The sequence below is a fragment of the Aptenodytes forsteri genome, unplaced genomic scaffold (assembly GCF_000699145.1).
Source record: "Aptenodytes forsteri isolate BGI_AS27 unplaced genomic scaffold, ASM69914v1 Scaffold111, whole genome shotgun sequence".
NCBI lineage: Eukaryota > Metazoa > Chordata > Aves > Sphenisciformes > Spheniscidae > Aptenodytes > Aptenodytes forsteri.
Genome location: NW_008794710.1, coordinates 446,515 through 460,063, shown reverse-complemented (window position 1 = coordinate 460,063; position 13,549 = coordinate 446,515). Strand labels below are relative to the sequence as shown.

Genomic DNA, 13,549 nt, shown 5'->3' with positions numbered 1-13,549 from the left:
GGGCCTGAGGGGAGCCGCCGGCCCGGGCCGCGGGGAGCCCGCAGGCCTGGCAACAGCGGGGGACGTGCGCGGTCCTGACGGGAGGCCCCGGTGTCAAGCCCCGCTCTGCGGACAGCCCAGCGCGCCGCGGAGGCGGCGGCCTCTCTGGCTGGCAGGTGCAGGCGGCTCCGTGCCGGGATGGCGGCCTCTCGGCCCTGCGTGGGCTACCTGTGGGGGACCTGCTGGTCAAAGGCGCGCTTCAGGCTTATCGGACCTGTCGCTACCTTAAGTTGCAGCATACGCCTTCCCCCCCGCCTGTTTGTGTCACGGATCTTAGACCCTCTCCCTCTTAGTGTTGGGTCTTTGCCTTCCGTGCTTGCCTTCGGCGTCAGTATACGGTCGGGCTGGTTTTTAAAAAACCAGCAGTAAAAAGCATCATCATTTGATTCCTTAATTGTTACTTGATTATGCTTTGCTTCATTAGAGGTAAAGGCTTTTTCAAAATCTTAAAGTTTATGATCATCGGAGCTTGTTTTAGTTCTTAAATAACTAGAAAAGAGTAAATACTATCTGTCTTACTGTAAATACCGTCTGTCTTTATTTCTGTATTGCTCTAAAAGTACTTCAGCAGTGCAACATAAATGAGCAAAATCCAAACGACGTCGTGATCCCAGTGCTGGCTTGGGACTTGGAAAGCTTCCTGGTGATGGTAAGCTGACTTTCTGAGAGAGCGATGGATGCTCAGGAATCACCATGTGGATCCAGTGTCTCGACGGTGTTCCTGTACCTAGAGGATCTGATGCAGCTTGCCTTAGTGACGTTTCTGGTGCTGTTTTCGTGGCCTGTGTGCCCCTGTGCACTTGTAAATACTTATTTGGACGTAAAAATGCAGATCTGATGGAAACGTGGCTAATTTCAGTATTGCTAGAAAAGCTTAGGTATTGTGAGTTGGCTTTTGAGGAGCAGGGAAGAAGTCGTGCTCTTACCTGAGTGCACGTTATGCTGGAGATGTAATGGGAATCACTTTATCACTCCTCCTTATTTCCCATTTAGGAGGACATGGCTGCTCACGTGGGAGCATCCCGAACGCCTCAGGAGGTGATGGAACACTATGTGAGCATGTATATCCACGGCAACCTGGGAAAAGCCTGCATCCCCGACACTATTCCGAACAGAGTAACGGATCACACGTGTCCCAGCGGCGGCCCGCTTTCTCCTAGCTTGACCACGCCGCTCCCACCGTTGGATATATCGGTGGCTGAGCAGCAGCAGCTGGGATACATGCCGCTTCGGGATGACTACGAGATCGAATACGATCAAGACGCGGAGACTTTGATCAGTGGCCTTTCGGTGAACTATGACGACGATGATGTGGAAATAGAGTTAAAAAGAGCTCACGTAGACATGTACGTAAGGAAACTCAAGGAGAGGCAACGGCGGAAGAACATTGCACGAGACTATAACTTGGTACCGGCCTTTCTGGGGAAGGATAAAAAGGACAAGGAGAAAGCTCCCAAACGAAAGATCACAAAAGAGGAGAAGGAGTTGAGGCTGAAACTGAGGCCTCTGTACCAGTTCATGTCGTGTAAGGAGTTTGAAGACTTCTTTGAGAACATGCACAAGGAGAGGATACTTCGAGCAAAGATTCGGGAGCTGCAGCGGTACCGTCGAAATGGAATCACCAAAATGGAAGAGTCGGCGGAATACGAGGCGGCCAGGCATAAACGGGAAAAGAGGAAGGAGAACAAAAACATAGCTAGTTCCAAGAGAGGGAAGGAAGATGGTAAAGAAGGTGAATTTGCTGCCATTGAAAACCTGCCTGGCTTTGAACTCTTATCGGACAGGGAAAAGGTGCTCTGCAGCTCTCTAAATTTGAGTCCTGCACGTTATGTGACTGTAAAAACTATAATCATTAAAGACCATCTCCAAAAAAGACAGGGAATTCCTTCAAAGAGTCGCCTTCCCAGTTACTTAGATAAGGTACTGAAGAAAAGGATTTTAAACTTTCTAACAGAAAGTGGTTGGATATCCAGGGATGCTTCATGAAACTCAGCTCATCTGAAAAAACACAGCAGAGGCCCGTTATAGCCTCAAGGACTCCGTTATTTTTTTCCTTCCCTCCTCAAAGATACAGAAATTATGTCACTTAAAAACAAACAAAAAAAAGCGAATACATAACCTCCCCGGTATTCATGGTCCATGGTTCAAATAGACTTTTGCTTTGGATCATGGAAAATACTTAATTGTGAAACTTCTACATTGGATTTCACTGCTTTTGGTATATTATTAGAACAGATTTCTTTCATGTGAACTTACTCAAGTCCAGTAGTCCCGGAGTAGTTACTTTACTGCTTACTATTGGACAAATGAATATCAGTGTAATTCTTGCTTTTCTTTGAAGGTGGGAGACAGTTTCATTTGCTGGAAACTTTCTCTTCTCCCTTTGCTTTGTTTTTTGGCATAATGCTGGTGGCAAAGTGAAGCTTACAAAAGTCCTGAGCTCTGGAGCACGGTGAGCGGGGGTTTTTGTGACCATCGCTAAGCTTTCAGAACATTCTCCTTAGTAACTACAGCCAAGGCGCTGGGACAGTGAGCGGGGGTGTGTTTCTGTCGAGAATACAGCAGGGATGAGCCATGGCAGAGAGTGGAAGGAAAGGGATGTGGTAGGTGAGGGGCCTTCGGGTACTTGTGCTGTGGAAGGGGTTCTTGAAGAGCTACCCTCACACCCAGCTGATCCGGACATAGCTTTGACTTGAGTTTTTGCTGAAACAGACCCCACTGAAGCTTCAGTGTTAACTAATTAGTAGCAAAGTTGCAGGAGTACCTGGCAGCTGTGGTGCTCTGTTCCGGAGGAGGGGTCAGCGCTACTGTGAAGTGGCTGATTTGGGCCAGAAATGTGGTTTGGGAGAATAGGCAGCAAGTTGTCTTGCAGTGGTTGGGAGCCTCAGGCAGCAAAATCACCGTTTCTTCTTGTTGGGGGGAGGCTACTCCTCCTTCTTTGGTATCTGTAACTTCTGAGCTTGTAGGGGCTGAGGAGGTGTAGCTGCCGCCTCCTGAGTTTGATTGGGAGGGACAGGGAAAGGGAGCGAAATTCTCAAATGGAGAGTGATCACTGAGATTGGTTTTTAAAAACAAAAAAGAGAAGTGATACAGATTAGGTCAAAATGCACAGCTAATGTGCTCCTAAAGTACGGAGCTGTAAATCAAGCCATTACAGGGTTCTAATTGCACATAGCCTGAAATGTACCGGACTAAGCACATTGAAGTTGACGTTACTGACATGGTAGGAGAACTGTGAATGCAGCCCACCGCAGTGAGAACAGCGCACCTTGAGAGGTAACTCATCACAACTCTGATGACTACAGTCTGAACTGGGTGCTTGCGAGAGGCGCCAGCTGGCAACGTAACACAGCGTGTAACAGAAACACCAGATCCACAGTGCTGTTTTAGAAAGATCTACCAATTAAGGGAAAAATGTTGAAAGAGGACTAGAAAAGGATTTTTATGCTCATTTCCTCCTTAAATACCCGTGCTGGTATTTAACCAAATGAATAAAAAATGGTGGTTGCCACATAGAAGACAGCACAGTGTTACTTGTGCCTAAGCCTCTCTGCTGGTCGTGTCCAGAGCAGGAAGCTGTGACCGGAGGCCAGTTGGGCAGGTCTCCTGGAGTGCAGGTGTGCCACAACGTGGAACTGGACTGCCTTCAGAACAAGGGCAAGCACTGGAAATGTCATTTTGGTTTGATGCTTTGGGCTGTAGTCAGTGAGGATACCACAAAATCTTAAAACAGTATTAATTTCTGCAACTTGGCAGAGGTATACTGATCAGAACTGGGTTTTAGTTAATATATCCAGCATTACCAAAATAGTGTTACCAGTGAGTTTAGAATAAAAGGGGTACAATTATAAAGCCAGCATTTCTAAGGAATGAAAAACCAAAACTCTAGTGCCTTTTTCTTTTGAGCTCGTGATGTTATGTCCCTTCAAAAAAGGTAAGGGCTATGTCCTCCCAGATGTAATACTTTGTTTGGCTTACCTGTAAGTAAGTAAGTGGCTTGTTGTGGAATACTTGAGACAAAACTGTCTCTCCTTGGCAGCAGTGGAACTAACTGCAATGTGCTGAGTAGCTTTAAGAACCACTTCCACCCTTTATGCATGTACAAACAGCACACAAGTCCATAAGGTAAAAACCCTTGGTTATTTTCTGTCTTGCTCCCGTGGAAAGGAAGCTCAGCCTTTCTTTCTAGTATTCTAGCTATGCCATTTGGTTCTTGCTGTCACTTGTTACCTAACTGCCATAACATACCATCACTGATGGTGTTCTGGAACCTCAACTCTGCATGTAGCTGGGAGTTTACAAGAATTGGGGTTGGTTTGGTTTTTTTTTTCCCCTCAAATCTGTGATTTTTATATTTCTACACTGTTTTGGCACATCTAAGTCTAACTGAAGCAATAGTCTAAAGCCCATCTGACCAGTAACTTAAAAAAAAAAAATCTAGGCACCAATGAGTCATTTAAATGTTGGAAGTGAATTCTGCATTTACACTTGTAGTTTCTTAATTCCTCAGCCCCTCCAAAATGTTTCTTTGGTGCTAGACGTAACTTATTGAACATCAAAATGAATGTAAAATAAAGTATTTTTAATGTATGAAATATGGATATCAATATTTATTTTATACTTACAGGCAAATTCAAGGTGGTAAATGTTTGCTTTAGCAAATACTAGTCCCTTGGAAAGGGCTTCCCTAGAAGCAATGTCTCATTGTCAGCTCTGCTTTTAATTTTAAAGGTGACTTGCACTAGAGGATGCTGCTGTTCCATATTTTCACATGGAACTGATTTAGTCTAAGCATTCCTTTGTTATGAGCTGCTGTTTTTGTTTGTTTGTTTGTTTGTTTTTAAGTTGAGATGCAGGTATGTTAATCCAGCAACTTACTTACTAGAGCTGCGCTGCTTCTCTTCTGTGGTGAAGGGGCTGAGAAAAAACATGGCAAAGAGCTCTTTGACTTGTATCTTGTGTTGATCTGGAAGTGCTTCCTGTACTGTACAAATAACTTAGCCTTCATGTTGCTAATGAAAAGGTGTTTTATATGCTTAATGCTCTTGACTTTTCTAATTAAAGATATTACTAATGATAGTATCTGTCCTAACAGCATTGATGTAAGCCTATGAAAAAGTGACACTCCATAAGCTGTTCAAAATACTGATCTGCTACTGGTAGAGGCAGCAATAAGTCTGTTTTAATGCTGTATGTTTACTTCAATCAGTCCAGTCCCAGTGATGTTTTACGGTAATATTTGCTCACTAGGTAACAAGGGAGCATTAATCTCCATTCTGTGTGTACTACCCAGTGCAGAAGGGCTTGTTACAGAGTATTCTGGATACAGACCCTCCGGCTCTGTGTTCCGTTGCAGTCCCAGCAAGCATTAAGAACAGCGTTAGTAGGTTTGCACGCGTCTTTGACCATAAACTGCCTTGTATATCACACAGGCTAAGCACTCTGCCATTATTCTCTTGTGTGGCGGCTGCATCAAATTTCTTCGCAACTGTAACGGACTTCATTAGCCTTTTGGTTTACTATCTCTTCTTGCGAAATATTTTTGCATGTGCCCCAGTTGCTCTTAAGTAAGTGATGACACATTAAATACTGTGAAGGAAGGTACCTGGTGAGCATGTTCACCTCATCAGCTTCTTCCTTAAAGGGAATGTTGCACTCATTTGAATAGTGTACTGGTGTAGCTGTGCCAGACACACAAATGCCTGTGCTGAAATCATGTAAAACCTAACTGATGTTGTACACACTCAGCATTTTACTAGGTTTTTGCATTGTATATCGGTAAATAAACTTGTATTAAAGTTTCTTTCCATTATTGATTTAATGGTAACGTAGTTTGCGTAATAAGGAAAATGGCTTAAGTCTTTGCAAGAACAAATGGAGATGCATTTCAGCTAAATGATGATGAGTGAAGTGGCATTTATGAAATGGCTAAACCAGAGGTGCTGGTGGTAGCTTTGTTGGCTGCTCTTATGCTTAAGTTTCAGAACCACCTCCCTCTGTTCTTCGATTCCTTCAGTGCTTCTTTCTGTTGTATGGCAGGGTGCACAGGTGGTTTGAGCTCTCAGTAAAGACTGAAGCTCTCCACACCAAAAGCCTCTCTGAAAGGGCAGGCCAAGGAAGAGGAACCACTTAAATGAGATACTCGGTTATCATCAGCTTTAAAGATACTAGTTTGAGTCTTGTGCTGAACATTTAACAGTAACTTGTGTTTAAGAACACTCTGAATGAACTAATGATGTAGTCCAAAAAAGACAGTTTGTGTGGGGTGCTGGGAAGCTCATTAACAAAATCTTAATCTGCTAGGGAAGAAGCTGTCCCTTTGTTTTAATTGCCCTACTAGAAAAAACTTCTATACTAATGAAGTTACTATTAAATTTAGTTTAGATCCAGAGGGGTTGGGAAGGGGGCAGAACAACACATGACAGTTTTTAAAAGGTATATATATGGACCCTAGTCCCTTTATGGCGTATCAGTTGAGCACAGGTTCCAGTCAAAGTGCAACAAAACCATTTCTTCAATCCTACTTCATGCAGCTACAGCATGCTCTAACCCCGACAGAAGGAAGTTACTTCCAAATTCAACTTAAGTATATGGAATCCCCTTTTTTTCCCCTGTAGTTTTACACTCAATCATTGCATTTTGATCCCTGTACTTGACTAGTTTAAAAAAATTAACACTGTAGTTGTCTTCTCACACGCACCAGAAATTACTCTCTCTCCCCTGCCTAGTCAAAGCGTTGATTTTCTTTCTCAGAGTTGAGAAAGAATGAATTAATCCTTAAACATGACTAACCCCCGAACAGTAGTATGCACTTAGGTTGTTCCTAGTTAACTGTCTGATTCCCATGAGGCAAACCAGCACTGGAAAAAAAGTCTTAAAGAACAGGTAATCACTTCTCACCACGAGTAGGTCTAGTGTTCAGTAAGCTGTTGGCAACTCTGCATCTCAACCAAAAAAAACAATTGCTACTTGACCTTAAGGTAAGAATCACCTTAATTCAAGACAACCAGAAACAAGGGTGAAAAATTCAGAAGTGCTTACTGTTCACCAGGTCCTAACAACATGGCTAAGTTTGACATTTCTGTCCTGTGTGTTATGCATATGGGCTTTGAGGATACAAGAGGACAGATGCTTTGTCAGTTGTGTAATTTGCCAGGTTCTGTCCACTCCTATCCAGGTAACCAGACAAATGTAGGACAAAGCATTCAGTTAACCATGTATTGTATTTAGCCTGATTCTGCAGATCAGGAGCAGCAGGTGGTGTTGGACACGGCAAGAGCTGCATATGGAAAAAGTTCTGTTGCAACTTAAGATCCAAGCTGAGTAAATGCAAGAAATGAAGATGAAACTAAGTTCACATTTTTGTTTGAGCCACTTACTTACATGCAATTATTTATGTAATTCTAAAAGACAGTACATACCAAACTCTCAGCTACTCGCTTCTTTGGGTATTCTGGCTTTCAGCAGGGTTGTAACTGCAGTTTGCATAACAAACTGATTGTAAAGCTTGGAAGTTACAAGACTATCAAAATTGTTTAAACCAATTTATACAATATTAAATTAAAAATCCAGAGATAGGATAAATTCTGTTGGTTCTTCAATGCCATACAAGTATTAGATGGTTTTCTCGAGTCAACGTTACTACAGAACAAAAAGGGTTGAACAATTACAAGAGATGTCTACTCTCCATTGCCTTTTATTTACAGGTCAGAATTCACAGAGGTTTCAATTTCAGTTGTTGAGAGAGATTATTTCGGAATAGACAAAAAAGGGTATTTATCACATTAGTGTGTAAAGGCTGATGGACGCTTGCAGAAAACGGGTTATTTGTACTACTTCACCCACTTCTGCAATGTTAGATTCTACAAAAACAAAAGGAAGTGTTTGAACCACTATTTGGATTTTCAATCTACACAGAGTGATAAACGTGAGATTGCAAAATTCTCGTCAGCATTTCGTTCCTTTCAATTTAATGCACCTTCAGTAGCAATAGTTGTAAAAAATGTTATCTAATCTAAAGCATTAGAAGGCTTAATGGCTCTTGTATTTCACACTTAGGAAGAGAGCTTACAGAACAGTGATGTTGAAGGCCACTAAGCAGGAGAATTTCATCAGTTGCTTCGTTTTCACTGGGAGACCTCAACCAATTCATTTAAACCTCTCAGGGGGCAGAGGAATGAGGAAAGCATGGTGTAACAGAAAAACCATCCAGCTGTTTAATAGTTGTATGGCATTTTAAATTCTCAGATTAAGCAGCTAAGCGTCTTTCACAACACCCACCAAGGCAGGCCGCAGTGTACGCCCATGCAGCTTATAGCCAATCTTGGATACTAATGCAATAGTGCCAGGCTCCTTCCCTTCCATGGGAGCATGGAACAATGCTTCGTGTTCATAGGGATCGAACTTGGCTCCGACAGGATTCAGTCTGAGCAGGCCATGTTTTTTGAACACTTTTTGAATCTGTACTTCTGTCATAACAAGACCTTCATATAAGCTCTTCAAGTGAGGATTTTCATCCTTAATTTCTTCTTTTGGAACACTTTCTGTTGCTTTCTCCAAAATGTCTGCAACTTCTAGCAAGTCCTTACAGAAGCTCTGAATCCCTAAAAAGAAAGAAAAGAGAAGGGAATGGGATTAGTCCACTGAAGGAAACAAGCGTTAAAAAAACCACAACAACCCACAGCCCCAAAACCTACAGCAATAATCTGCGGTCTTTTAGAAATGTATTTCAACTTATTACTTCAAAGAGCTAAAGCTACGCTGATGACCTGACATTAACAGTTAAAATTCTAACCAAAGTTACCAAAACCTTCAGATGGCTTAATGTAATTTCCTCATGTCTGTCTCATCCTGGGATTCACCTAAACTTCAAAGCATTATGTTGCCCTATTCCTACCCTTTAATCCGATGTGCTAAAAATATTTGCAGAAGAAAAAGCATGTTGTCAGAGTGCTGAGTCCAAAAGATGAACAGGGATTCTTCCTTGAATGAAAAGAACTCACACCTCTCCCTCCCACTACAAACCACTTTTACAGAGTCAGAAGCTGTGCCTTGTAAAGACCAAGCAATTTGCAAGCTAACGACAGTCTGTGTCCTGAAGCTGTTCTCTGGCTCACACTAAAAGAATCTGGACTAATCTCACTTAAGGCAAACTGTCTCTAGAAATCATGAAAAATCAAAACAATTCAGTAGAATAACACATTTCTATGCAGAGGTAGGCCAATGACAAACTGCACTGCATTTTGGTAGCCTTCTTTTTCTTTTTTTTTTAGCCACAGACAGCCTTTTTAATTCTAGCTCACATTTTAGACTTTTTTTTTCCTTACCAAGAAGTAATATGAGCATTACCAGAGGCCAAGTCTTTGGTTTAAACAAAAAAACCTACGGAAGCACCTTGCAAGATCTATAGGCATCAGCTACTTCTCAGGAAAGGGTCACTTTAACAACTACACAACTCCATAGAGACTCGAGCTCTTTATAGAACAGTAACTAACAGTGTCCAAGTAGTTCCAAAAATATGAACAAATGAATCAAGGTTTTAAATTAAAACTAAAACTGCAGTTAGGGCTGAAGTGTCCCAAACATAGATTAACCAGTTGTCTAGTGATCTGGATCAAACCAAATAACCAAACTCTTCAGAAGGTGGTTTGTTCTGGTTCGGGCTTTTTTTTGCGTAAATCATCTCTGCAGATACCTGTGACTGCATGTCTGTGAATTTATGCAAGTCTCAGAAACGAGTTTCTCTTCCTTCAACAGAAAAAGCAGTCATACACGAATGATAAAACTTACAACCATGCAGATTATCTGTAATTTAGTTTTCACGAGAAATTTGATTTGAATATTTATTTCTATTGTAGCATCATAGCATTTCATTGTAGCTCAGGCATGATTCAAAGTCCTCCTGCACTAAGTAGCGTATTAGTGAAACAATGCTTATTGAAAATCAGCTTCAGGATGAAGCATTCAAACATCCATGAAAACGGTACAAGAATACTACGTAACTGAGAAATGCTTTTTCTTACAGTACACGTTAACTGAAGACCCTGTATTCAGAAACTAAAACTTCTGTATTCAGAATTAAACTATACAGCTGTGTATAGTGTGTGGCAAAAAAGGCCAACTCATTTTTCAAGCCAGAGTGACAGTCAAACACTACGATGATACAGCACTCTTCTGCTGCAGTATTTGCATACAATTTCTGTTTTACAGATTTGTGTTTGAACTGTCAAAAAGCTAAATCAGGTGTCAGGAGCCTGGCTCTTGAAGAAAGATGTGTTTCTGGCACTCCTCGTAGCCAGTGATTGTACATTCCTACCACTGAAAAGAATCCACCCATCTAAATGTATTACTTCTATTTGAAAGCTATGACCTTCAACAGAACAGGAAAGTTAATCCAATATAAAAGGCTAAAAAAACCCCAAACAAAACCCCAAAAAAGAACCAAACCCAAACCAAACAGCAAGAACAAAATAACCCAAACCAGAAGGAAAGCTAGTATTCCATGCTCTTGGTTCCGTTTTTTGCAGTCAGTTCTGAGACCAAAGTGCGTGAAAAAGGTAAACTTCAGGCTGCAAACCTTACTGAAAAATCTACTAGTGCGGTACATATTGTAGGAAATCAGATACTAAATTTAAAGAACATTTCAAGTTGTTGACGTTAGCAGTTTAAGTCTTGCCCTTCTCTAGCGAGATGATTACAATTCTGATGCAAAATGAGGAACCATTCAAACCTCTCTGCCTCAAATACATTTTTTTAACCAAGTAGTCAGAATCACTGGGAAGTACAGCTTGTCAAAACTGCAGACCAGTCAGCTCAATTTTCCAGACTTTGCATTTCATGGGTCTTACGAGTATGCACAAAAGGAACCTCCACTGACCGTATAACTTTGCCTCTTCTACCAGTTTCTGGCTTCTTTGCCTCACGTTTTCTGCATCTGCCAAGGCACGCTTGTACTTGTCCTGAAGAAGAAAAACCCGTAACGGAAGAGATTTCATTCCTGGTGGTTGGGTAGTTGACAGTAATTCAAAACAGCATATTCAGTATAAAACAGCATTTTTAAAGAGTTACATAGCCTAAACCCACCATCTAGACAGCAATCTGAAGACAACATGCCAATTATCACAGCATCCTTCCTACCGAGGCAGATGTTTGCTTCACTTTAGTGCAGACAGAAGCAAGGGAAAGGAAATAAGATGGGTTTCCAGACTCTAAGTATTTGTCAACAGATTAGCTGGAAGAAATTTTTAACTCTACAGGATATATCAAGTTTTATGAATCAAAGATTTCTGCTTTTTCTGATGTGTGTTCACAGAAAGGCTTCATCAGTCATAAGGTATTTTGACACTATGGCAAATGAGATTCAACCCAGCCATGACTTTCAAACCACCTCTTCCCTCTCCATACATACCACAGAGTGTCCTCCAGTTTTTTCAAACTTTACAAACTATGAAGTCTAACTCCTCTGTTGTTCAGGTTACGTTTTGGTCTATTCCTAGCAATATGGCCACCTAGCAGCAGATGTACTCTAGCAGCAGATGTACTAAGAATGAAATTCAATAAACTTAGGCACTTCAGGTTGAGTGCTTCACCACCTAACGCAGAACTCCATGTTGGGCTTCCACTCTGAATATGCTTGACCTTCACATGCTAGTGAAGAATCTCAAAACAGAATAAAAATGGTCAACAAGTTGACTGAAAAGCCACGTTAGATAGCCAATAGCAAATGCTGTCAACAGAGATGTTAAATGACATCTCTGCTTTATCCTTCAGTGCTTTGGGAAGGGCAAGAGAAAGGAAATTCAATCCACTTATGATTCAGAGGTGCTGCTTCTCAAAGTCTCAAATGCTCTAGAAAGACATGTTATGTAGAGCACTCATTCAGAAAAGCAACACCTTTGTTTAATCCACGCCTCCCACCTCTCAGGACATCCTTCATCCTCTGCTGAAGTCACGCATGGAGAGACTGCAAGATACATTAGGCCAGACAGAGGGAACGTGACGCTTCAGCCTTGTGTTTGAAGGGCTCTCCAACAGAGAAGGTTTGAAACTTCCACTATGTATGTAATAAGTACACTATTATATAAAAGCTAAGCATCATTAACCCTGACCTTTGAAAAGTCAGCAGCTGTTTTCAGAAAGCCTACTCTTAGCACACACAAATACACTCATCAAAGACATACTCAAACCCTTCCATGGGCTTCCAAAAATTATTTCTCCACTGAGCAAAACCTAAGTGAAGTCAGCGAAACTCAGTAACAAATTTTCAGGCTGGAGAAGGTCCGATTCCATCCAGAAATCGGGAGGAAAGTATCGAAAAAATCTTCATTTTGGACCAGAGATGCATCTCAGGTCTTGTAGTACATCTACTCTTAAGTTTAAAGAAATTATTGAATTGCAGGTTTTTATTCAACAACTGAAGAGCAGTCACACAACTGTATCCAGACTGTGTACTGAGGACTTGTAATGAACGCTCTCAGGTATGCAGTTTGTAAGGTATGCAACCTGATGACCAAAAGACACTTACAGTAACTTCTTTTAGTTGTTCTTCCAGTTTGGCCTTTTCCTCAGTTAACATCTTTTCAGCAGAGCTGGGTTCAACCTTCTGCTCATTTTGGCTCTGACTCTGGTCTTCTTCCAAGTTCTGGCCAGTATTTTTCTGTTGTGTTGCTACACAAAGCAGTCGTGGAGAAGTCCTAAAGCAAAAACATGTGGATGATATTAATCAGTTGCTTACTTTGTAAGATATTAGCATTTTCTGGGTGTACTGGACACCCTATTTGACACGTCAATGTCTACAAAATTCTCACATTAAAGCACAAGTTAATACAACAATTCTAGGCCTGTGAAAACTGTTTGCAGAACCTTTCATCAAAAGTAACTGAACTTAAGCCCATCTAAACTGTTGCAAAAAATAACTTTGCTGCAAGGTAACAACCACCGGGCAGCAGCCTGTAAGTGTCCATAATAGTCAGTTTATAAAGTCGCAGCACTTTTAAGGGGAATATGAGCTCGTTTTCAGCACAGTACTCAGTACAGGTCAGGAAGCAAATCCAGTTTACGTGATGCAATCACCTGCAACAGTCTCCCAGAAGACACGCCAACCAGAACAGTGGTTTGCCACCGATTGCTAAAGAGCAACGGAAAAGCGCCTTCTGTGCCGCTGCTGTATCGCATTGCTGTATCACAAATATCACGTCAAGAACGGGCCAGTCTCCGTGAAGATGACTACTTACCACTTCCTAACGTTTCTTAGGCTGAACTAGCTGAGCTACCTGTGCAAACCGGTTCACGGACCAGGCGGCTGGATCAGCGCCGCAATGACAAAAGGCCTCGGATCCCTGCACGCCACATCAAGACTTCAGGCCTGGAGGCCTTCAAACTCAAGACCGGGCCAGGAGGGCGCCGCCTTGCCTGGCCGGGCCACCCTCCCGGCGGAGGGTAAGGGAAGCCAGCAAAGGGCGGCGGGGGACGGGGGGCCGGCACCAGCCCGTCCCGGTTGTAGGAAGGGGCT

General features: G+C 42.1%; 3 protein-coding genes across 3 annotated transcripts in view; 1 reads left to right on the top strand and 2 right to left on the bottom strand.

Annotated features, from left to right (window-relative positions):
• Positions 1-278, bottom strand: part of CCDC96 (coiled-coil domain containing 96) — a 3,132-nt gene extending 2,854 nt beyond the window's left edge. The window contains exon 1 of the mRNA XM_019470622.1: positions 264-278. Within this exon, the coding sequence (XP_019326167.1) occupies positions 264-278 (15 nt within the window). The remainder of the gene's footprint in view (positions 1-263) is intronic.
• A 604-nt stretch (positions 279-882) lies between these two features.
• On the top strand, positions 883-7,442 carry TADA2B (transcriptional adaptor 2B). Its single transcript, XM_009273743.2, has one exon. The coding sequence runs from the start codon at positions 1,039-1,041 to the stop codon at positions 2,023-2,025; it is 987 nt and encodes a 328-aa protein (XP_009272018.1). The 5' UTR covers positions 883-1,038; the 3' UTR covers positions 2,026-7,442.
• Positions 7,443-7,574: 132 nt separating this feature from the next.
• On the bottom strand, positions 7,575-12,736 carry GRPEL1 (GrpE like 1, mitochondrial; the record flags this gene model as incomplete). Its single annotated transcript, XM_019470629.1, has 3 exons — positions 7,575-8,642; positions 10,916-10,997; positions 12,563-12,736. Coding segments are annotated over 3 exons (603 nt in total), but the record flags the coding sequence as incomplete, so codon positions are not given.
• Positions 12,737-13,549: the final 813 nt, after the last annotated feature.